This window comes from Triticum dicoccoides, chromosome 4A (genome assembly GCF_002162155.2).
Source record: "Triticum dicoccoides isolate Atlit2015 ecotype Zavitan chromosome 4A, WEW_v2.0, whole genome shotgun sequence".
NCBI classification, from domain to species: Eukaryota; Viridiplantae; Streptophyta; class Magnoliopsida; order Poales; family Poaceae; genus Triticum; species Triticum dicoccoides.
The window spans coordinates 648,258,322-648,284,155 of record NC_041386.1 but is presented as its reverse complement, the minus strand read 5'-3'; the positions used below and the strand labels follow the sequence as shown (position 1 = coordinate 648,284,155).

At 45.2% G+C, this 25,834-nt stretch overlaps 1 protein-coding gene across 1 annotated transcript; it reads right to left on the bottom strand.

The window, feature by feature from the left end:
- Window positions 1-7,663: 7,663 nt before the first annotated feature.
- Window positions 7,664-13,619, bottom strand: LOC119287682 (probable mitochondrial adenine nucleotide transporter BTL3). Its single transcript, XM_037567271.1, has 4 exons — window positions 12,874-13,619; window positions 9,151-9,454; window positions 8,596-9,063; window positions 7,664-8,170 (listed from the first exon to the last, which is right to left on the bottom strand). The coding sequence occupies exons 1-4, from the start codon at window positions 13,302-13,304 to the stop codon at window positions 8,102-8,104; spliced, it is 1,272 nt and encodes a 423-aa protein (XP_037423168.1). The 5' UTR covers window positions 13,305-13,619; the 3' UTR covers window positions 7,664-8,101.
- Between the last annotated feature and the right edge of the window lie 12,215 nt (window positions 13,620-25,834).

The following is a 25,834-nucleotide window of genomic DNA, read 5'->3' as shown; positions in this document are numbered from 1 at the left end:
GGAGACTGGGAAGTAAAAAGAATTCCTAAACTCTCTGATATATAATTCCTAAATGACTCAAAACATTTTTCTAGACACAACTCGGCCGCTAAAAACGATCAAGCAATGGGGCTCCTAAGGTCGGGGAAGGCTCTGATTACCAACTTGTAACACTCTCGATGCGACTATAGCTCCCACGTGTCGAGGCACGACTTAGAGGCATAATCGCATTGAAGGCATATGTCGCAAGTTAGGCAATCTTCACAATATCCCATGTAATATAAATCATAAAGGGGAGATAACATAGTTGGCTTACACTCGCCACGTCAATCAAGTACATAAATAACATTACATCATCCAAACACTCATGGCCCGACTACAGCGCCAAAATAAAAGAGAACCCAACATGCGACACGGTCCCAATCACCCCCAACTGGGCACCACTACTGATCATCAGGAAAGGAAACATAGTAACGTTGAGAGTCTTCGTCGAACTCCCACTTGAGCTCATACGCGTCTCCTGGAGCGGAATCATCAGGCCCTGCATCTGGTGTAATAGTAATCTGTGAGCCACAGGGACTCAGCAATCTCGCACCCTCGCGATCAAGACTATTTAAGCTTATAGGTATGGCAAGATAAGAATATGTGGAGCAAGTATGGTGGCTAACTTATTCGCAAAGGAGAGCGAGAAGAGGAGGCAAACCGCGAGCGTGAAACTAGAGAGCAACCTGCGCAAACATTACTCCAACAATGTGTCCACTTCCCGGACTCCGCCGAGAAGTGGCCATCACGGTAACACACTCAGTTGATTCATTTTAATTAAGTTAAGGTTAAAGTTATCTACAACCGGACATTAACAAATTCCCATCTGCCCATAACCGCAGGCACGACTTTCGAAAGTTCAAATCCCTGCAGGGGAGTCCCAACTTAGCCCATGACAAGCTCTCACAGTCAACGAAGGAATAGACCTCCTCCCAAGACATTCCGATCAGACTCGGTATCTCGGTTCTTCAAGACACTTCGACAGGTTAAAACAAGACCAGCAACACCGCCCGAATGTGCCGACAAATCCCGATAGGAGATGCACATATCTCTTTCTCAGGGCACACTCAGATGAGCGCTCCATACAACTAAAACCAAACCTCGAGTTTCCCCGAGGGGGCGCTGCACAGGACTCTAGTTTGGACCAACACTCAGAGGAGCACTGGCCCGGGGGGTTAAATAAGATAACCCTCGGGCTTCGGAAACCCAAGGGAAAAAAGGCTAGGTGGCGAATGGTAAAACCAAGGTTGGGCATTGTTGGAAAAGCTTTAATCAAGGCGAACTATCAAGGGGTTCCCATTATAACCCAACCGCGTAAGGAACGCAAAATCCGGGAATATAACACCGATATGACGGAAACTAGGGCGGCAAGAGTGGAACAAAACACTAGGCGAGAGGCCGAGCCTTCCACCCTTTACCAAGTATATAGATGCATTAAGATAACAAGATAAAATAATGATATCCCAACAAGTAAATAAATGTTCCAACGAGGAACGGCCTCCAATCTTCATCTGCAACTAGCAACGCTATAAGAGGGGCTGAGCAAAGCGGTAACATAGCCAATCAACGGTTTTCTAGGACATGGTGGGTTAGAGGTTTGACATGGCAATTTGGGAGGCTTGAAAGCAAGTGGTAGGCATCGTAGCAATGGCATAGCAAAAGAGCGAGCAAACTAGCATAGCAAAGATAGTAGTGATTTCGAGGGTGTGATCATCTTGCCTGCACAGTTGTCAGAGTTGACTGGATCCTCGAAAGCAAACTCAACGGGCTCCTCGTTAGCGAAATAGTCTCCCGGCTCTACCTAAACAAGACAAACAAGCAACAAGGATACAATCAACCACGTGCAAGGATCAAACAACATGATGCAATGATGATATTCTATGCGGGATGCGATGCGGGATGCGAATGCAAGATATGATAGGAAATGCATGAACCTAGCCTCAACTTGGAAATCCAAGTGTGCCACTGGAAATATGAGATGAAATCGCTTGTAAACGATATAAAGAACGCCGGAATCGGAGTTACGGTTTGGAAATGGCAAGCGATTCAAATATGACACCGGTCTGCGATATACAGCAAGTAGCCATCTAAATGCAATGAGATGAACATGCTACAGCACCCAAACATGACAACAAAATACATGGCAGGGATGCATTCAAGATGCTTAACAAAAGTCTAGCACTGAGCTACGGCCAATTCATCCATTAACAGGTTCAAACAAGCATGGCAAAAATGCATATGGCAAATAGATCTCAGACTTAGTGAAATTAACACTTGTCTGGAATTTCAGATCAGGTAGCCCTCTTCGGAGCAACAAAACTACAAGCTACAGGACCTGAAGATGGCAAAGTAAAGCATGACATGGAGATACTCAAAGATCTTAACAAAAGTCCCTTAGTGACCTTGAGCCAAAAGGGATCAGAAAATACAATTGCAAGCATGTGAACATAGTAAAAACATAATCAGTTTTCAGACTTGGTGAAAACTGGAGCATGCTGAAAACATAACTCAAGTAGGCATGTTTACGAGCTCGATGCACTCACTATGGTGCAAGTCATGACAAGACAAGCATACATCCATCAAGAAGGCACAAAATGCAAGCTAGACATGTCAAGAACAATAGCATAGCATGCACGAATCAACTACAACATCATCGGCAAAATTGCAAACAAGTTGACAATCTGCCCAGATTCACAAAGTAGCAAAAATAGAGCTCGATTGACTCAAGCTAGGGTGCTCCATAATTGCAAACAAAGACATGGATGGATAGAGCACTACAAGATTAACAAAACATCCTTACTGATCATCCTCAAAAGAGGCACGGATCACTAGGAAACAACATGAACATATGGCATCATGAGATAAATAGCTCCAGGACTTAGTGAAATTACTAAGTCCCTGAAAACAGAATTAGCAAGTGCACCACTTTGCAAGCTTGCACAAGCCACCACACACATCCTAAAAATACATGGGTTGCACCTCTGGAAAGATAACAAAACCCTTAACAAAACACATGTAGAGCATCAGGGCATATCATGCACACATTAATCATGGCAAAAATGACAAAAAGCTAAACGGAGCAGCAGATCTGACAATTATCTCAAGTAGCCCTCTTCTAACAGCATTTCGGGCATCAAGATGAACTCAAATGAAAATAATGCAATGGAATGAAATGATGTACTCTCTGACATGAACATTTTGATATGCTATATGCATGAATCGGAGCTACGGATGCAAAGTTACGGGGCTATGAACATGGCAACTTGGATCTGCAAATTTTAGGGACTTAGACGAAATTTACCCTCGCGAAAAAAAACAACGGGCGGAGGAAGCAGGCCGAAGTGGGGTTGCTGGGCCTCGGGCGGAGGTGGGCCAGAAACGGGGCGGAGCTGGCCTGGCCCAGCTCGGGGCCGCGGTCAACGAAGAGGCAGATCGGGGCTCCTCCCGATCCCGTCCGGCAGCGGCGGCGCGACCGGAGCTCCGGCGACGGAGATGGCCGGAACCGCAGCGGCGGCGCCGGATCTGGAAGCAGGCGGCGGCGGGGCTCCTCCTTGGCCTCGGATTGAGGCCGTTGCTCCTCGGAACGGCGGTGGGGAGGCGTGCTCCGGCGAGCAAAGGCGGCGGCGGCTGTCGGTGATGTCGGTGGCAGGGAGGGTGGCGCGCTCCCGGAAGCGAAGGAGACGGCGGCGCGTGCGGGCGAGCGCCTCGGCCCGGGCGGGAGCGGTGGAGGGCCTTCCCTGGGCCTCCGCGGCCCGGCGGCACGAAGCGGCGATGTGGGCGCCCGGGCGGACGAATCCCGGGGTGCCACGTGGCGGCGGACGTCGGCAACGGACACGTCCGTCGGTGGCAATATGTCCCGCGGGCGCGGTGAGGGTGGATCTAGGGTTTCGTCCGTGATTGGAATGGGGGAGGTATAAATAGGCATAGAGGGAGCTAGAAGAGTCCAAATGAGGTGCGGTTTTCGGCCACGCGATCGTGATCGAACGATCTAGATGATGGAAAAGGTTGGGTGGTTTTGGGCTAAATTGGAGGGGTGTTGGGCTGCAACACATACTAGGCCTTTTCGGTCCCTCAGTTAACCGTTGGAGTATCAAACGAAGTCCAAATGGTACGAAACTTGACAGGCGGTCTACCGGTAGTAAACCAAGGCCGCTTCGCAAGTCTTGGTCCAATCCGGAAATGTTTAATCCCCACACACGAAAGAAAGCTAGAATCGACCACCGGAGGAGAACGAAGCGCCGGAATGCAAAACGAACAACGGGGAAAAAGCTCGAATGCCTGAGACAAACACATATGCAAATGCAATGCACATGATGACATGATATGAGATGCATGACAATGACAACAACACACGGAGACAAAGACCCGAACCCGAGAAAATAAAATAACTTAACGCCGGAAACGACAAGAGTTGGAGAACAAATTGGGAAAGTTATATCCGGGGTGTTACATGCTTTTAATAATCCACAACCGAACCAAACAGGGCCTTTATATACTTCCTCCGTTCCTAAATATTTGTCTTTCTAAAGATTTCAACAAATAACTACATACGGAGTAAAATGAGTGAATCTACACTCTAAAATATGTCTATACATATCCGTATGTCCATTTGAAATCTTTAAAATGACAAATAAGTATTTAGGAACGGAGGGAGTACTCCGTAGTACTAAGTGTATATGTAGTCAAACCAAAGTCAAAACAACATGAAAGGACGCTCGTAATCTCTACTCCTAATGAAGCAGTTGGTAGCCTCGTACGGTTTATTTTTGTCCCACCTTCCATGTTTTTTTTGTACCTCCTCTCACCTTTGCTATTTTTTTTGTCCCATCCCTCCACCTCATTGGTTTATTTTCGCGTTACCCTCTCACACAACGAAAGAAATCTGAACAGATTAGAACTTTCCATACTGGCACAAGTTATTTAGTAATGTAGAATCAATCATGAACAATCTCTAAAAATAAAATCTAAACTAATTAACCTTACCTTAAATCACTCAATCACATTAATTAGAAAGCAAATATTTGATTTTCAGAAAAATCGCTCAATCACATTAACCTTATCTTAACTCACGGATGGTAATCAATCTCCAAATAAAGGAAACAATACATAGAGGGAGCAGTAAATAAACTCCCTTTCTTATGACATGTATATGATCTTCCCTTCCCTTTCCGTTGTCGAGCGTTCTTGATTCTCTAGACCGATGCTTGGGCTGCGTCACTGGGTCGCGACGGTACCCGAGGACGAGGACGACAAGGCCGGGTGCCGCGGCACCGCGTTGGCCGCGATCGGTGAAGGGGGCGAAGAAGGGCGGCATCCCTGGCCTTGGCCGTGGCCGTGGCCGTGGGAGTTGGTGCGGTGGAAGCGGCACTTGAAGGACTCGACGTGAGTGGCCAGCGTGCAGACGCACTTGGAAGCGGGCCCGTGGCCCGCGCCGGACGGCACCGATGCCGACTCAGGCCACCTCCTTCGCGTATTCTTGAAGTTGTGGCTGGCCGATTTACATGAAATTAATTCCCTCAGTTGTGGTGGCAAAATAATACACATAATCCATATTGTTATGCACTAGCGTGTGTGTGTGTGAAATAGATGGATTATGGTCCCGTACCCAATAAGATGAATATGTGTGTGTGTTAGAGAGAAAGAGGAAGAGGGAGAGGGAGAGGGAGGAAGAGGGAGGGAGAGTGTGTGTGAGAGGATTTGATGGTAAAAAAGGTCGCCAATGTAACTTAATATGTATGAGAATATTAATATTGAACTCTTTAAGTTAATATAGCCCCGTTGCAACGCACATGTGTTCTTCTAGTTACTACAGGATGCTAGATGGCCACCCAAGAGCCCGAGCTTTTGCTTCCTGGGCAGAATCCATTCCTAAGAGCATCTCCAACAGGCGCCGGTCGCGCCGCGCGCAAAAAACACATATGCCGCGCGCGCATCGGCTGGTTTGGCGCGGCGCGTTGCGCCCGCTCCAGCAGCCGCGCTAAAATGCAGCGCGCGCGCCGCTCCAGCAGCGCGCAAAAAAGCAGCGCACGCGCTCACTATTGGAAAATAGATAGATTGCATAGATAACGATACAAAGGTATTTTACATCGGAAACATAGATTGCAATAATTAAAAATGTCAAACGATAAAACACGAGATAGATTGCATAAAAAAACTAGTCTAAGTCGCTATCATCACTATCGTCATCCTCCTCAGCGGTGTCGTCCGAGGTATCTAGCCACATGTCTAACCAACGATCATCGTCTTCCGTGAAGAACAACCTCCCACCTGCTGCAACGAGATCGGACTGCGCGTTCGCCAACGCCTTGCGCCGACGCTTGTCCAACCGCGCCTCGCGGCGCCTTCGCGTGTCCTCCTCGCGGCGCCTTGCCCAGTAGGACTGCTCGTAGACGACGTCCTCCGGGTGGCGGCGCCGCCACTCCGCCATGACCCGCTCGTCCTCCTGGGTGATGAGGAGGCGGCGCTGCCGCTCGGCGTGCTCCGCACGGTCTTGTGCCGTGTTCAGACGCGGCGGCGGGGCACGGTCGAGCGCTTGCTGAAGCGTGTAGACATCCTGGAAGTTCATCTGGCCGCGCGGCCGGCCTAGGCACCACGCGGCCGCGTCGTACGCGCGGCCGGCCTCGCGCGTCGTCCCGTACATGCCGAGGCCGAGCCGGAGATCGCCGGAGCGTATCTCCACATAGTAGCCGCCGTTGGGGCGCAGGCGGACGCCGCGGTAGCCGGACGCTCCTCGGCGGCGCGGCGGCATGGCGGCGCGTCGGTGGCGGGGCGCCGGGGCGGCGGAGGCGCGTCGGTGGCGGGGCGCTGGAGCGGCGCGGGGCAGAGAGAGAGGAAGAGGAGACGTGGAGAGGCGCGTGGCGCACGCCGCACTTTATAGGCACGCCGAAAGCGGCGCGCAAAGATGGCGCGCGAGATAGCGCCTTTTCGCGCGCGCGCAAGCGGTTTCCGCGCGCGTGGTTTTCCCGCCGCCGCTGGAGCGCGGCAAAACGCCCCGTGCACGCTAAAGGCTGCGTTTATCACGCGCGCGCGTCGTTTCGCGGGGCCGTTGGAGATGCTTTAAGGGCCTCTTTTGGTTTAAAGTAATTTCATACAATAAGATAACGAAGAAGGATTATATTCCTTGGGAGGTTTTCCCCATACGAACGAGTGAAAACTATATAGTGATTTTTTTTCATCTCTATATACTATTTCTCTGTCCTACACTAATATAAAAAACGCTTTTATATTATAAGACGGAAGAAATACTAGTTTACTTTTCATGTAACCCCAGAGAAATTATTCATTGTTTCTACTACAACAATATCATACACCTGACACTATAGAGCAGTTATTGTGTTCTTCACGTGCAACAAGACAACTGCTATTACAGACTCATGGTCTCTTCTATTCCTGCATTTTTAGAAACTCTTAAGTTATGAACCAAACATGCCCTAAAAAGATATCGTAGTATAAAATTACCGCAATTTTCCTTTGGGGTAAAAAAAACAACCCTGCATTTCCCCTTCGCTCAATTCCTTGAACCAAAAGGGCCTAAACATTGTGTGCATCTTCACATAATAGACCAAATGGAAAATGAATCATCGAAATGGAGGTAAACCGTTAATCAGCAGTAAGCCAGTGTAAATCTGAACAAAGCAGGATATAACGTCTGCACGAATGACTGGAGCCAGGAGGCAAATATCAGTTCTCAAGAGCCTGCAGCAAACAAAATCGTTCTGGCTTGCAGACATGCATCCATCCATACATCAAGCATTAAAATTTGAAACCTTGTTAACTGAAATTTGAAGGCCAAATGTTTTCACTCGGGCACAGCTCAATCTGCTATAGACGAGCAAACAGAACAGAGGCACGGCTGAGCTCGTGCACAAGAATACTGTGACAGCAAAGCTTCAAATGAAAATGCTTTGACCAAAATGAAGCTACACTCACAGCCTCTGAAGCTTTCGTGAAGTAAGCCTACCAGAAAAAAGAAAATGTGCTAGATGCACTGATAAATCGATGATTGCTTGCAACTTTTACCAAGGTAATGTCAGCTGAGTCTCCTGAACTTGCTACATTGGCACAAAGAATCAACTTGCACTCATTCCACTTTCAGGACTATCTTCATTAGCTCGTATACAAAATAGCTGATAGATGCCGATGGCAGAACCTGAAGAAGAGAAAGAAATCCAGTTACATCAGATAATCTCAAACAAACTAGCATGTGAAGTTGACTAACACAGATAGTAAGGTTAACTGATACATGTAGGTCCAACTTACCGAATAACCTAAACACTCATTAGGCTTGGTTACATCAGACAAACCAAAACAAACTAGCATGCAAAGTTGAATAACACGAATATTCAGGTTAACTAATACTATATGTAGATCTAAGTTGCCGAATAACCTAGCCACACTAGGATTGGTTGCCCCTTTCATATGGAAAATCGGAAATCAGAATCACTAGAATACCACTATCTATTAAATAATTTCACTGAGATCTCCCGATATTACATGGGAAACCATGAGCTAAGGCTCAAAGCTGATCACTAAATCCGCAAATCAAATGTTTTTTTTTCTGGAAGAAACATGTACCTGTAACAAGCTGGGGATCAAGCCAACGTAAAGTGCTGGTACTCCACCTTTATCAACAATTTTTAGGCATGTTGCAAGTGCATTCATCTTTGTTGCTTTGACTTGCAACTGTAGCTGTCTCCTAACTACTTCAAAAGGGTATGTGGCTGCCTCAGCGCAGCACCCAGCGATGGCCCCATAGAGTAACGTCCTAACAGTGCCCAACTCAAGCTGATCTAATGCATTTGCCTCTTGACCTTGTTGTTTCATCATTGATATTCTCCTCTTTCCTTCGGGTGAATGCAGATAAGCCATCTTCAGTATGTCATACACCCCGTAGAATACAGCGCCAGAGGGTGCCATGCTAATAAGAGAAGGCACTAATCCCTTGTACAGTGAGAACAACCCTTCAGTCTGGATCATGTGGCGGGCAACACCAATAACCCCACCTAATGCTTCACCGCCAGGGGCAACCATCTTTGTCCTAATCTGAAATCAACAGGTTAATCCAGACAATACTTAGCAATTAATGATGGCACAAAAAAGTGGGATAATTCAGAACCCAAGAGGACATACCGTATCCATGGGTATGCACATTATCGTTGATGTAACACCAGCAGAAGCACCAGCGATAAATCTCTCAAGATTGGTTGTTTCTTCATTACCAGACCATTTGAGAAGTTGCTTTCTGTAACTGTCATATGCATAGAAGTTGACCGCCTTAAATGGAGCAGTACGGAGGATATTGACTAAGTTCCCTTTCCAAAAGCCTTTCAATCCTTCCGTTGTTGCAATCGCTTGGATAAGCTCAAATAGATTCCTCTGCTCACCACGAACTATATACTCCAACTTTAGCCTCTCAAGGGGAGCAACAACTGTTCTACACGAGATATACAAATTAGGGAAGAAATGTTTAAGACTTTAAGCAGCAGAAATGGAAATACGGACCCACTCTGCATATTAATTATCACAATTAAAATTCCATCCTGGACTATCCCCTGAAACCACTCAGGTTCTGGTACAGGTGGTTTAGTTTCAGGTTTGTCTTTATTTGCATTCATCTTTTAGTTTATACGTTCTAGGTTTCCAGAGGCATGAGAAAATAACTGCCTACACATTATACATTGAAAGCAGGCAGAAAATAGCATCCCTAATTCGCAGGATTCCAAAAAAGAAAGGAATAGGGTAATGTAAGGGTGTATTTTCTGTTAAGATAGAAAAGTGACATGGTAGACATGTCATATCAAGTAAATAGCTTGGAATCTAGTTTGTGGATGAAGGTCCAGATCTTTCTTAGACCAGAACAAAACAGATAACAGAGTCCAATAACACCAACTCACCAAGATAGACATCTAAAATAAGTAGCAAATACAGATCAAATGCTCAAGAGAGGTCAGGAGCTATGAAAAATTACTACAATGATTGTACATAGTACTGTGTAGTAGGCTAGTAGCATCATTTAGCTATTGAACGATGAGGCTTGAAGGACATTGTGCTGGGTCGGAGCCAACATACCCCCATAAGTACCACAATCCATCTCTATCATGTCCTTGAGATTCTAAGACAACATTTGCGCAAGGTCAGCCCACAGGGTAGAAAAGAAAAGTGCCAAGTCTTCTATAATCTCAAGAACCTGATATAGGTAGATTTTGGCAGCTATAAGGGTAACCTAGAACAATATCCTTCAAGCCACCTTAATCCTTATTCAATATATCTAACCAATGCTGCTACACAGTACTATGTAAGCTAACCGTATTAACTGCTGATGTGTTTCACCCAGAAGAAGAAATTCGACTGCTGTGAACCTAATTTTCAACCGGATTACAATCCATCTTAGAGGTAGAGGGGGTCGGGCAGCGACGACTTGGAGCAGAACGGCACTAGGTGAAGGAGGCCACTAATTTGGAGAGAAAAGGATCTAGACTAGCAGGTCAATGAAGACCATAGCAGACGAGTATAGACCACTTGTTTACTCCTTACTTGCTTATAAAGAAGGCGTTCCATCCTCCTAACAGACAAGATAGGTTTAATAACTAAAAAGATAATTTCTAAGTCCTACCTCCCATACGTGAAGCACCCCTGTGGTTAACCTGATACTGCCTCTTGTGCAGCCAGCTGGCCGTAACATAAGCAGTACCTAGCAAAGTAGCTGATGTTCTTTCTTTGTGGTAGCACAATGATGCTGCTAGGGCCCAAGGCACACCGCCACAACAATCCACAGTGTTATGTAGGCAAGAGAAAGGCTAAACTATTGCCTCTGTTGTCTCTAGCTTCTGCTATCACTACTGGTCAGCTCCATATTACCGTGTGTTCTCGAGCTAAGTATATCTCCAAATTTAGTGAGTAATCAGCAACCCTAGATAGGAAGTTCCAACAAACTCGTTCCGCCACATGTGATAATGTATTTATCTCTGACATAACGTTCTCTTCAGCAAGTGGGTTGGCCAGGCTATAAAACTATATTAATTGTTGAAGCCACAACATTAATGAGTTCTGCTTTGCTCGCTAAAAGCTGCAGAAACCACAAAATTTGAAATTTGTGTAGAATCACAAAAAATATGCGGTTCCATGCAGTCAACCTAGTAACATTGATCTTAACCTAAGTGATATTACCTTTCCTGTTTCTAAAATCATGGGTTTATTTTGGCAAGAAATGGATCTAGTTTCCCCTGATAGATCAAACAAGACAGAGCTCTTGCCGCCTCAAACTTCAGGCTTACTCTATGCCCTTGGATGCAAAATTACTTCTTAACTACACAGCTTGCATGCCCACAAAAATTTATGATGTCCAAATGCTACTTATGATGTACTACAATCAGTTTTGTAAAGCTTGTCATTTTGGACATCGACAATGTCTATAAAGCACAATTTCGACCGCAAATTTCCATTTCAGTATATTCACTAAATCCACACTCTTATGGAAATACTTTTTAAGAGAAATCTGCACAAAGGAATGCGGTGCTAAAAGGTTTTGGAAATTTGACTTCACGTTCACGTATGACCGAAAACAATAAGTTATAGTTTCAAAAGTTTGACTTCCCGTTCACGCATGACCCAAGACGACAAGTTTTAATGAAGTGGACAGTGTAGCACTTGATTATGTTTTTCCACATACGATCCAAAACAGGATCAGGTTGCACTATCGTTAGGATAACGGAGCAAGAGGAAACCAGCATCCAGCGCAACAAAACAAAAAACCAAACAGATTTTTTAATGAAGTGGACAGAACAGCAGTTAGTTGTTATGCCACAGAAGGCCAATTTGTCAAAGTCGGCTGCATCTAGAGGCCAATCGTCCAAGCACTCGTAGCAATTGGCAAAACAATCTGAGATGAAGTGATCTACAATAACTAACTTATGTCATAGTCCATCTATCACAAAATCTAAGCAGTAGGAAAAGTAAAAGGCTAAAATCCTAATAAAGGCAGTAGATACTGCTTACTAACAAACTTCCCAATCAATTGCATTCAACCAACCATACTCTCCAAGTACCCCTGAACCTGAGCTTGCAACACACAGCTTGGTTTAAATTCGTTAGTATCAGACACAGATCTTTTGTTTCCCATGCTTGTAGGTCCAGGCTAGCTAGGGCCCCTAGGTCGTTTGCTGAGAGCAATTTTTTCTTTCTTCTTCTTTTTTGGCTTTGTCGTTGGTGGGTGTTTGTAAATAGTGGTCTTTCGATCTATCTTGGAGATTTCTTCTTGATAAAAAAAATACAGGTTCCGGTAGACCAAACTTGAGATAGGAGGAGTCCGTGAAAAGAGATTTGAAGTACTGGAATATCACCAAAGAACTAGCCATTGACAGGGGTGTGTGGAAGTTAGCTATCCATGTGTGCGTGGAAGTTGGCTATCCATGTGCCAAAACCATGACTTGGTTTCGAGATCTTATGGGTTTCAACTCTAGCCTACTTCAACTTGTTTGGGACTGAAAAGCTATGTTGTTGTTGTTGCTGCTGCTGCTGTTTGAACCATAACAGATTCCAGGCACGTTTGCGAAAATATAATTATCTGACACACACGTCTTATGCCACCTCCGTGGCGTTAAAACTGAAGAGGATAGTCTGGCATGAGACTCGAAATCTCGTACCAGTGCGCTCCATTTGCTGACCCCAGCAAGCTCAATTCATTTGACTACAAAGGGAACGGCATTACAGCTATGGTATTTGGGACAAGTGTTCTGCTGCAAGTTTATTTGATGTAATTGCATCATAACTATGGTGTATTCTCAGCATACCCGAACAATGCACCTAGGAGTTTCAACAACCATACTTTGATAATACTTGGGACTGCGGCGATACCTTGAGACCATGGCGGCGACGGCTCCAGACCAGAGATGCTTGGTGGTGTTCATGGCGCCGGCCCCAGAATGAGCCTCCTTCTCCTCCGTCAGCTTCCCGTCCGCCTCCGCCTCCACCAGCACCAGCCCCTCCGCGCCCCTCCCGGCGACCAGCCCCTCCGCGACCTCCGCCCCTCCGCCCTTCTCATCCCCGCTCGTGAGCAGCCCCACGGGGGCCGGCGCGAACCCCCTGCCCCCCTTGACCGACATCGTCATCGAGAGGAACCCCGGCCGCGCCCTCCCACGCCGCCGCCGCGGCACGCCGAAGGAGGCCGAGCAGCCGGGCATGGCCGCGAGGAGCGCGCCGTGCGCCGCCGCGTCGCCGGCGTCGAGGAACAGCCCCGCCGCCGCCCCCTCGCCCGCGGCCGGCAGCCACATCTCCAGCCACGGCATGGCGGCGGGCCCAAGACGCACGGATGCTACAGGCCGCTTCTGCTGCTAGGGTTAGCGAGGCTGGAGAAGCATCGGTTTTATCGAGGGGGGCCTGAGTAATCCAGCTGAACACCGATCAGCTCGGGGCGGGGTGGCGAGGAAGTAGATGCGGGGGTGGTGGCGGCGCAAGGGAAGGAAAGACGGGATTTTTATCCTTGTTCTTGCGAGCCGCGATTTTGTTTGCAGTTGGTGGGGAGGGGAGGAGGGGGGGAATTGCCTCCGGCTCCTGGCCTTGGATCTTGCCGCCCGGAGGCAGGAGAGGCCAAGCAGCGGCGAACGAGGCGAATTTCTTCCCATTTGTTAATATTTCTTGGATAACGTTTTCTGTAGAGTTTTTCTTGTTCCTCTTTTTTGTCCATTCGTTTACGTGGATGCTAGCACGGCGCCGGAGCGATGGATCGAATGCCCACCCGCCCAAAGGAGGAAAGAACAAGGACCTGTGATGCTAAATTAATATCATTAGACACACTCTCCACACAAAAACATATCATTAGATACACAGTGAAATATATTTACATATTATGTCTATCTAAGATTGTAGTTTTTGATGAATTTTCCTACAAACTTAGTCAACCTAATTATCATTTTACTTGACAAAAAAATCACATGCCTTTTTTTAGAGACGGAGGGAGTCTTTATAGTCATTTAGTTTTTTCCGGGCTTTTGGATGGGCTTTAGCAGAAAAATTGAGCACAAGGCCGACCCGATTGTCATGCATGAGGGCCGGGCTGCCCATGCTCAACATTTGTTTGTTACTATGTTGATAGGTACATACATCATTTCTGGTGCATAAACGGTCATTTGCACATATAGTCTCCCAGAGCGGGTTCTAACTTGTGAGTGTGGACAACCTTTTCTAATGCGAAGTAGTCTCATAACGGAACTCTCCCGAAGGAAATCAAAACTATTTCAGTGATCCTACTTTTCGGTTGACAATGTTGTTATTTGCTCACCCCAACTTTTTTAACGGAAGTTGAGTTGGGGCTCGACGTATTTTGTGTCAACTATAAATATGCACTTGTTGCCTCCCAAAATCAAACACACCATTGTATTCTTTCGCATCAAGTCATTTATTGCCAATGAGAAGTAGGGAATACATTGACCAAGAAAGCTCGAGAATAAGTATTAGAGCTTATGTGATACTCCCAACCCTCCATTATGTATATCGGAACACGGTCAAATGGTTGAACCCTCTTTTGTAGTAGTTGCCTCCCAACCCTCCACTATTTGTGATCCTAGCTCAAAGATGCTTGTCGACAAGGATCGTGTATCTTGACGGTACCCGTGCGGGGTCCTCCTGCAAGCCAAATATAATGCAAAGCATACCCTTCATATCACACTCCAATGTCTCCCCCTCCACTCAACCAAGACAAACATATTTGCATCCATCTTAGTTTTTCTAAATTTTAATTACACGCGAGTAAAGTTTTAGGATTTGCATGTTGTTGTCATTTTAACAAGTTCTTTCACGAGGTCAAACTCTAAAATTGAGTTTTTCTCGCCTTATGTTAGAATTCATTTATTAAAAAACTATATTAATTTTTCTTTGGAAAGAAGGCCTACAATGGTGAAAAACATGATCAAGTTTGTAGCAAAAACTATCAGGATCTGCATGACTAAATCAATATCATTAGATACATTATGCACACAAAAACATACACGGTTAAATATATTTTAATACTATGTCAATTTAAGATTGTATTGTTTGTTGATTTTCCTACAAACTTAGTGAACCTAATTATCACTTTATTACTCGATAAAAAAAATGTCTTTTTTAGAGAGGTAGGGAGTATTTTTTAGCCATTTGGCTTTTTTCCGGGCTTTTGGGACGGGCTTCGAGCAGAAAAATTGAACACAAAGCCTCCTAGATTGTAATGCATACGACGGGTCAAGCTGCCCATACCCAACATTTGTTTGCTACTATGTTAATACATACATCCATCATTTCTAGTGCATAAATGGTCATGTGCACATATAATCTCCTACAACGTGTCCTGACTTGGAGTGGTGACAACCTTTTCCCATGAGAAGTAGTCTTACATTGAAACTCTTCTGGAGGAAATCAAAACTATTTCGGTGATACTGTTTTTTTTCAGTTGACAATGTTGCTATTCGCTCACCCCAACTTTTTAGCGGAAGTTGAGTTGGGGTACGACGAAGTATGTGTGCACTCTATAAGTATGCATTTGCTTCCTCCCAAAATCAACAAACCGATGCATTCTCTCGCATAAAGTCATTTATTGCCAACTGATACGTTCATTTTGCATCATGCTTTTATATCGATATTTATTGCATTATGGGTTGTTATTACACATTATGTCACAATACTTATGCCTATTCTCTCTTATTTTACAAGGTTTACATAAAGAGGGAGAATGCCGGCAGCTGGGATTCTGGGCTGGAAAAGGAGCAAATATTAGAGACCTATTCCGCACGGCTCCAAAAGTCCTGAAACTTCACGGAAGATGTTTTCCAAGTATATAAAAAATACTGAGAGCAAGAACTTCACCAGGGGGGGCACACCCTGCCCACGAGGGTGGGGGGGCGCGCCCCTACCTCGTGGGCCCTCTGGTGGCCCCTCCGGTGGCCATCTTCTGCTATATGGAGTCTTTCGATGGGAAAAAATTCATAAGCCATCTTCTCACACGAAACTCCGCCGCCACGAGGCGGAACCTTGGCGGAACCAATCTAGGGCTCTGGCGGAGCTGTTCTGCCGAGGAAACTTCCCTCCCGGAGGGGGAAATCATCACCATCGTCATCAACAACGCTCCTCTCATCGGGAGAGGGCAATCTCCATCAACATCTTCATCAGCACCATCTTATCTCAAAACCCTAGTTCATCTCTTGTATCCAATTTTGTCTCCAAGTCTGGAATTGGTGCTAGTAGGTTGCTAGTAGTGTTAATTACTCCTTGTAGTTCATGCTAGTTGGTTCAATTGGTGGAAGATCATATGTCCAGATCCTATATGCATATTAATACCTCTCTGATTATGAACATGTTTATGCTTTGTGAGTAGTTACTTTTGTTCTTGAGGACATGGAAGAAGTCTTGCTATTAGTAGTCATGTGAATTTGGTATTCGTTTGATATTTTGATGAGATGTATGTTGTCTCTCCTCTAGTGGTGTTATGTGAACGTCGACTATATGACACTTCACCATTATTTGGGCCTAGAGGAAGGCATTGGGAAGTAATAAGTAGATGATGGGTTGCTAGAGTGACAGAAGCTTAAACCCTAGTTTATGCGTTGCTTCGTAAGGGGCTGATTTGGATCCATATGTTTCATGCTATGGTTAGGTTTACCTTAATACTTTTGTTGTAGTTGCGGATGCTTGCAATAGAGGTTAATCATAAGTAGGATGCTTGTCCAAGTAAGGGCAGTACCCAAGCACCGGTCCACCCACATTCCAAATTATCAAAGTATCAAAGTACCGAACGCGAATCATATGAACATGATGAAAACTAGCTTGACGATATTCTCATGTGTCCTCGGGAGCGCTTTACATCATATAAGAGTTTTTCCATGCTTGTCCTTTGCTACAAAAAGGATTCGGCCACCTTGCCGCACCTTATTTACTTTTGTTACTTGTTGCTCGTTACAAATTATCTCATCACAAAACTATCTGTTACCACTTATTTCAGTACTTGCAGAGAATACCTTGCTGGAAACCGCTTATCATTTCGTTCTGCTCCTCGTTGGGTTCGACACTCTTACTTATCGAAAGGATTGTTGGGGAACATAGTAATTTCAAAAATTTCCTATGCACACGCAAGATCATGGTGATGCGTAGCAACGAGAGGGGAGAGTGTTGTCCACGTACCCTCGTAGACCGAAAGTGGAAGCGTTAGCACAACGCGGTTGATGTAGTCGTACGTCTTCACAATCCGACCGATCAAGTACCGAACATACGGCACCTCCGAGTTCAGCACACGTTCAGCCCGATGACGTCCCTCGAACTCCGATCTAGCCGAGTGTTGAGGGAGAATTTCGTCAGCACGACGGCATGGTGACGATGATGAAGTTCTACCGACGCAGGGCTTCGCCTAAGCACCGCTACAGTATTATCGAGGTGGACTATGGTGGAGGGGGGCACTGCACACGACTAAAAGATCAAACGACCAATTGTTGTCTCTAGGGTGCCCCCTGCCCCTGTATATAAAGGAGCAAGGGGGGGTGCGGCCGACCTAGAGAGGGGCGCGCCAGGAGGAGTCCTACTCCTACCGGGAGTAGGACTCCCCCCTTTTCCTTGTTGGACTAGGAGAGAGAAGGGAAAGAGGTGGAGGAGAAGAAGGAAGGGGGGGCGCCGCCCTCCTCTCCTTGTCCTATTCGGACTAGGGGGGAGGGGGCGCGGCCCTTGCCCTGGCCTCCTCTCCTCTCTTCCACCAAGGCCCGCTAAGGCCCATTAAATCCCCGGGGGGTTTCGGTAACCTCCCGGTACTCTGGTAAAATCCCGATTTCACCCGGAACACTTCCGATATCCAAACTGAAGGAAATATGCCCTAGAGGCAATAATAAAGTTATTATTTATTTCCTTATATCATGATAAATGTTTATTATTCATGCTAGAATTGTATTAACCGGAAAACATAATACATGTGTGAATACATAGACAAACAGAGTGTCACTAGTATGCCTCTACTTGACTAGCTCGTTGATCGAAGATGGTTATGTTTCCTAACCATAGACATGAGTTGTCATTTGATTAACGGGATCACATCATTAGGAGAATAATGTGATTGACTTGACCCATTCCGTTAGCTTAGCACTTGATCATTTAGTTTGTTGCTATTGCTTTCTTCATAACTTATACATGTTCCTAAGACTATGAGATTATGCAACTCCCGTTTACCGGAGGAACACTTTGTGTGCTACCAAACGTCACAACGTAACTGGGTGATTATAAAGGTGCTCTACAGGTGTCTCCGAAGGTACTTGCTGGGTTGGCGTATTTCGAGATTAGGATTTGTCACTCCGATTGTCGGAGAGGTATCTCTGGGCCCTCTCGGTAATGCACATCACTCAAGCCTTGCAAGCATTGCAACTAATAAGTTAGTTGCGGGATGATGTATTACGGAACGAGTAAAGAGACTTGTCGGTAATGAGATTGAACTAGGTATTAAGATACCGACGATCGAATCTCGGGCAAGTAACATACCGGTGACAAAGGGAACAACGTATGTTGTTATGCGGTCTGACCGATAAAGATCTTCGTAGAATATGTAGGAGCCAATATGAGCATCCATGTTCCGCTATTGGTTATTGACAGGAGAAGTTTCTCGGTCATGTCTACATAGTTCTCGAACCCGTAGGGTCCGCACGCTTAAAGTTCGGTGACGATCGTAATTAGGGTTTTTGTGTTTTGATGTATCAAAGGTTGTTCGGAGTCTCGGATGTGATCACGGACATGACGAGGAGTCTCGAAATGGTCGAGACATAAAGATTGATATATTGGAAGCCTATATTTGGATATCGGAAACGTTCCGGGTGAAATCAGGATTTTACCGGAGTACCGGGGGGTTACCGGAACCCCCCAGGGGTTATTGGGCCTACGTGGGCCATAAGGAAGAAGAGGAGGGCCGGCCAGGGCAGGCCGCGCGCCCCCTCCCCCCCTAGTCCGAATAGGACAAGGAAGGGGGGGGGGGGCGCCCCCCTTTCCTCTTTCTCCCTTCCCCCTTCCTTTTCCAACAAGGCAAGAGGGGGGGAGTCCTACTCCCGATGGGAGTAGGACTCCTCCAGGCGCACCCCTAGGGCCGGCCGCACCTTCCCCTCTCCCTCCTTTATATACGGGGGCAAGGGGGCACCCCATGACACACAAGTTGATCTTCGTGATCGTTCCTTAGCCGTGTGCAGTGCCCCCTTCCACCATATTCCACCTCGGTCATATCGTAGCGGTGCTTAGGCGAAGCCCTGCGTCGGTAGAACATCATCACCGTCATCATGCCGTCGTGCTGACGAAACTCTCCCTCAACATTTTGCTGGATCGGAGCTCGAGGGACGTCACCAGTTGAACGTGTGCAGAACTCGGAGGTGTCGTACGTTCGGTACTTTGATCGGTCAGATCAGGAAGACGTACGACTACTTCCTCTACGTTGTGTCAACACTTCCGTTGCCGATCTACGAGGGTACGTAGAAAACACTCTCCCCTCTCGTTGCTATGCATCACCATGATCTTGCGTGTGCGTAGGAATTTTTTGAAATTACTACGTTCCCCAACAGTGGCATCCGAGCCTAGGTTTTATGCGTTGATGTTGTGCACGAGTAGAACACACGTGAGTTGTGGGCGATATAAGTCATACTACTTACCAGCATGTCATACTTTGGTTCAGCGGTATTGTTGGATGAAGCGGCCCGGACCGACATTACGCGTACGCTTACGCGAGACTGGTTCTACCGACGTGCTTTGCACACAGGTGGCTGGCGGGTGTCAGTTTCTCCAACTTTAGTTGAACCAAGTGTGGCTATGCCCGGTCCTTGCGAAGGTTAAAACAGCACCAACTTGACAAACTATCGTTGTGGTTTTGATGCATAGGTAAGAACGATTCTTGCTAAGCCCGTAGCAGCCACGTAAAACTTGTAACAACAAAGTAGAGGACGTCTAACTTGTTTTTGCAGGGCATGTTGTGATGTGATATGGTCAAGACATGATGCTAAATTTTATTGTATGAGATGATCATGTTTTGTAACCGAGTTATCGGCAACTGGCAGGAGCCATATGGTTGTCGCTTTATTGTATGCAATGCAATTGTTCTGTAATGCTTTACTTTATCACTAAGCGGTAGCGATAGTCGTGGAAGCATAAGATTGGCGAGACGACAACGATGCTACGATGGTGATCAAGGTGTCACGCCGGTGACGATGGTGATCATGACGGTGCTTCGGAGACGGAGATCACAAGCACAAGATGATGATGGCCATATCATATCACTTATATTGATTGCATGTGATGTTTATCTTTTACGCATCTTATCTTGCTTTGATTGACGGTAGCATTATAAGATGATCTCTCACTAAATTTCAAGATAAAAGTGTTCTCCCTGAGTATGCACCATTGCCAAAGTTCGTCGTGCCCAGACACCACGTGATGATCGGTGTGATAAGCTCTACGTCCATCTACAACGGGTGCAAGCCAGTTTTGCACACGTAGAATACTCAGGTTAAACTTGACGAGCCTAGCATATGCAAATATGGCCTCGGAACACTGAGACCGAAAGGTCGAGCGTGAATCATATAGTAGATATGATCAACATATTGATGTTCACCATTGAAAGCTACTCCATTTCACGTGATGATCGGTTATGGTTTAGTTGATTTGGATCACGTGATCACTTAGAAGATTAGAGGGATGTCTTTCTAAGTGGGAGTTCTTAAGTCATATGATTAATTGAACTTAAATTTATCATGAACTTAGTACCTGATAGTATCTTGCTTGTCTATGTTTGATTGTAGATAGATGGCCCGTGTTGTTGTTCCGTTGAATTTTAATGCGTTCCTTGAGAAAGCAAAGTTGAAAGATGATGGTAGCAAATACACGGACATGGTCCGTAACTTGAGGATTATCCTCATTGCTGCACAAAAGAATTACGTCCTGGAAGCATCACTAGATGCTAGGCCTACTGCTGGAGCAACACTAGATGTTATGAATGTCTGGCAGAGCAAAGCTGATGACTACTCGATAGTTTAGTGTGCCATGCTTTACGGCTTAGAATCGGGGCTTCAACGACGTTTTGAACATCATGAAGCATATGAGATGTTCCAGGAGTTGAAGTTAATATTTCAAGCAAATGCCCGGATTGAAATATATGAAGTCTCCAATAAATTCTATAGCTGCAAGATGGAGGAGAATAGTTCTGTCAGTGAACATATACTCAAAATGTCTGGGTATCATAATCACTTGACTCAACTAGGAGTTAATCTTCCTGTTGATAGTGTCATTGACAGAGTTCTTCAATCACTGCCACCAAGCTACAAGAGCTTCGTGATGAACAATAACATGCAAGGGATGGATAAGACAATTCTCGAGCTCTTCGCAATGCTAATGGCCGCGGAGGTAGAAATCAAAAAGGAGCATCAAGTGTTGATGGTCAACAAGACCGCCAGTTTCAAGAAAAAGGGCAAAGGGAAGAAGAAGTGGAACTTCAAGAAGAACAGTAAGCAAGTTACTGCTCAGGAGAAGAAACCCAAATCTGGACCTAAGCCTGAAACTGAGTGCTTCTACGGCAAGCAGACTGGACACTGGAAGCGGAACTGCCCCAAGTATTTGGCGGATAAGAAGGATGGCAAGGTGAACAAAGGTATATATGATCTACATGTTATTGATGTGTACCTTACTAGAGCTCGCAGTAGCACCTGGGTATTTGATACTGGTTCTTTTGCTAACATTTGCAACTCGAAACAGGGACTACGGATTAAGCGAACACTGGCAAAGGACGAGGTGACGATGCGCGTGGGAAATGGTTCCAAAGTCGATGTGATCGCAGTCGACACGCTACCTCTACATCTACCTTCGGGATTAGTTTTAGACCTAAATAATTGTTATTTGGTGCCCGCGTTGAGCATGAACATTATATCTGGATCTTGTTTGATGCGAGACGGTTATTCATTTAAATCAAAGAATAATGGTTGTTCTATTTATATGAGTAATATCTTTTATGGTCATGCACCCTTGAAGAGTGGTCTATTTTTGATGAATCTCGATAGTAGTGATACACATATTCATAATGTTGAAACCAAAAGATGCAGAGTTGATAATGGTAGTGCAACTTATTTGTGGCACTGCGTTTAGGTCATATCGGTGTAAAACGCATGAAGAAACTCCATACTGATGGACTGTTGGAACCACTTGATTATGAATCACTTGGTACTTGCGAACCATGCCTCATGGGAAAGATAACTAAAACGCCGTTCTCCAGTACTATGGAGAGACCAACAGATTTTCTGGAGATTGTATGTGGTCCGATGAATGTTGAGGCTCGTGGCGGATATCGTTATTTTCTGACCTTCACAGATGATTTAAGCAGATATGGGTATATCTACTTAATGAAACATAAGTCTGAAACGTTTGAAAAGTTTAGAGAATTTTAGAGTGAAGTTGAAAATCATTGTAACAAGAAAATAAAGTTTCTACGATCTGATCGTGGAGGAGAATATTTGAGTTATGAGTTGGGTCTTCATGTGAAACAATGCGGAATAGTTTCGCAACTCACGCCACCCGGAACACCACAGTGTAATGGTGTGTCCGAACGTCATAATCATACTTTACTAGATATGGTGCGATCTATGATGTCTCTTACTGATTTACCGCTATCGTTTTGGGGTTATGCTTTAGAGACGGCCGCATTCACGTTAAATTGGGCACCATCAAAATCCGTTGAGACGATGCCTTATGAACTGTGGTTTGGTAAGAAACCAAAGTTGTCGTTTCTGAAAGTTTGCGGCTGCGATGCTTATGTGAAAAAGCTTCAACCTGATAAGCTCGAACCCAAATCAGAGAAATGTGTCTTCATATGATACCCAAAGGAGACTGTTGGGTACACCTTCTATCACAGATCCGAAGGCAAGACTTTTGTTGCTAAATTCGGAGTTTTTCTAGAGAAGGAGTTTCTCTCGAAAGAAGTGAGTGGGAGGAAAGTAGAACTTGATGAGGTAACTGTACCTGCTCCCTTATTGGAAAGTAGTTCATCACAGAAATTGGTTTCTGCGACACCTACACCAATTAGTGAGGAAGTTAATGATGATGATCATGAAACTTTAGATCAAGTTGTTACTGAACCTCGTAGGTCAACCAGAGTAAGATCCGTACCAGAGTGGTACGGTAATCCTGTTCTGGAAGTTATGTTACTAGAGCATGACGAACCTACGAACTATGAAGAAGCGATGGTGATCCCAGATTCCGCAAAATGGCTTGAGGCCATGAAATCTGAGATAGGATCCATGTATGAGAACAAAGTGTGGACTTTAGTTGACATGCCCGGTGATCGGCAAGCAATTGAGAATAAATAGATCTTCAAGAAGAAGACTGACGCTGACGGTAATGTTACTGTCTATAAATCTCGACTTGTTGCAAAAGGTTTTCGACAAGTTCAAGGGATTGACTACGATGAGACCTTCTCACCCGTAGCGATGCTTAAGTATGTCTGAATCATGTTAGCAATTGCCGTATTTTATGATTATGAAATTTGGCAAATGGATGTAAAAACTGCATTCCTGACTGGATCTCTGGAAGAAGAGTTGTATATGATGCACCGGAAGGTTTTGTCGATCCAAAGGGAGCTAACAAAGTGTGCAAGCTCCAGCGATCCATTTATGGACTGGTGCAAGCCTCTCGGAGTTGGAATAAACGCTTTGATAGTGTGATCAAAGCATTTGGTTTTGTACAGACTTTTGGAGAAGCCTGTATTTACAAGGAAGTGACTGGGAGCTCTGTAGCATTTCTGATATTATATGTGGATGCCATATTATTGATTGGAAATGATATAGAATTTCTGGATAGCATAAAGGGATACTTGAATAAGAGTTTTTCAATGCAAGACCTCGGTGAAGCTTCTTACATATTGGGCATTAAGATCTATAGAGATAGATCAAGACGCTTAATTGGACTTTCACAAAGCACATACCTTGACAAAGTTTTGAAGAAGTTCAAAATGGATCAAGCAAAGAAAGGGTTCTTGCCTGTGTTACAAGGTGTGAAGTTGAGTAAGACTCAATGTCCGACCACCGCAGAAGATAGAGAGAAAATGAAAGATGTTCCCTATGCTTCAGCCATAGGCTCTATCATGTATGCAATGATGTGTACCAGACCTGATGTGTGCCTTGCTATAAGTCTAGCAGGGAGGTACCAAAGTAATCCAGGAGTGGATCACTGGACAGCGGTCAAGAACATCCTGAAATACCTGAAAAGGACTAAGGATATGTTTCTCGTATATGGAGGTGACAAAGAGCTCATCGTAAATGATTACGTTGATGCAAGCTTTGACACTAATCCGGACGATTCTAAATCGCAAACCGGATACGTGTTTATACTGAACGGTGGAGCTGTCAGTTGGTGCAGTTCTAAACAGAGCGTCGTGGCGGGACCTACATGTGAAGCGGAGTACATAGCTGCTTCGGAAGCAGCAAATGAAGGAGTCTGGATGAAGGAGTTCATATCCGATCTAGGTGTCATACCTAGTGCATCGGGTCCAATGAAAATCTTTTGTGACAATACTGGTGCAATTGCCTTGGCGAAGGAATCCAGATTTCACAAGAGAACCAAGCACATCAAGAGACGCTTCAATTCCATTTGGGATTTAGTCCAAGTGGGAGACATAGAAATTTGCAAGATACATACGGATCTGAATGTTGCAGACCCACTGACTAAACCTCTTCCACGAGCAAAACATGATCAGCACCAAGGCTCCATGGGTGTTAGAATCATTACTGTGTAATCTAGATTATTGACTCAAGTGCAAGTGGGAGACTGAAGGAAATATGTACTAGAGGCAATAATAAAGTTATTATTTATTTTCTTATATCATGATAAATGTTTATTATTCATGCTAGAATTGTATTAACCGGAAAACATAATACATGTGTGAATACATAGACAAACAGAGTGTCACTGGTATGCCTCTACTTGACTAGGTCCTTGATCAGAGATGGTTAAGTTTTCTAACCATAGACAAAGAGTTGTCAATTGTATTAACGGGATCACATCATTAGAAGAATGATGTGATTGACTTGACCCATTCCGTTAGCTTAGCACATGATCGTTTAGTATGTTGCTATTGCTTTCTTCATGACTTATACATGTTCCTATGACTATGAGATTATGCAACTCCTGTTTACCGGAGGAACACTTTGTGTGCTACCAAACGTCACAACGTAACTGGGTGATTATAAAGGTGCTCTACAGGTGTCTCCGAAGGTACTTGTTGAGTTGGTGTATTTTGAGATTAGGATTTGTCACTCCGATTGTCGGAGAGGTATCTCTGGGCCCTCTCAGTAATACACATCACTTAAGCCTTGCAAGCATTGCAACTAATGAGTTAGTTGCAGGATGATGTATTACGGAACGAGTAAAGAGACTTGCCGGTAACGAGATTGAAACTAGGTATTGAGATACCGACGATCGAATCTCGGGCAAGTAACATACCGATGACAAAGGGAACAACGTATGTTGTTATGTGGTCTGACCGATAAAGATCTTCGTAGAATATGTAGGAGCCAATATGAGCATCCAAGTTCCGCTATTGGTTATTGACCGAAGACGTGTCTCGGTCATGTCTACATAGTTCTCGAACCCGTAGGGTCCGCACGCTTAAAGTTCGGTGACGATCGTAATTAGGATTTTTGTGTTTTGATGTACCGAAGGTTGTTTGGAGTTCTGGATGTGATCACGGGCATGACGAGGAGTCTCGAAATGGTCGAGACATAAAGATTGATATATTGGAAGCCTATATTTGGATATCGGAAACGTTCCGGGTGAAATCGGGATTTTACCGGAGTACCGGGGG

Bases quoted from the DNA above. Each gene is read 5' to 3' on its own strand.
- LOC119287682 (XM_037567271.1), bottom strand. From the start codon at position 13,304: ATGCCGTGGCTGGAGATGTGGCTGCCGGCCGCGGGCGAGGGGGCGGCG. The intron at 9,064-9,150 runs GTATGTCCTCTT...TGTTGATTTCAG, and splicing joins TGTGCATACCCATGGATACG to ATTAGGACAAAGATGGTTGC. The intron at 8,171-8,595 runs GTACATGTTTCT...TCTCTTCTTCAG, and splicing joins TGATCCCCAGCTTGTTACAG to GTTCTGCCATCGGCATCTAT.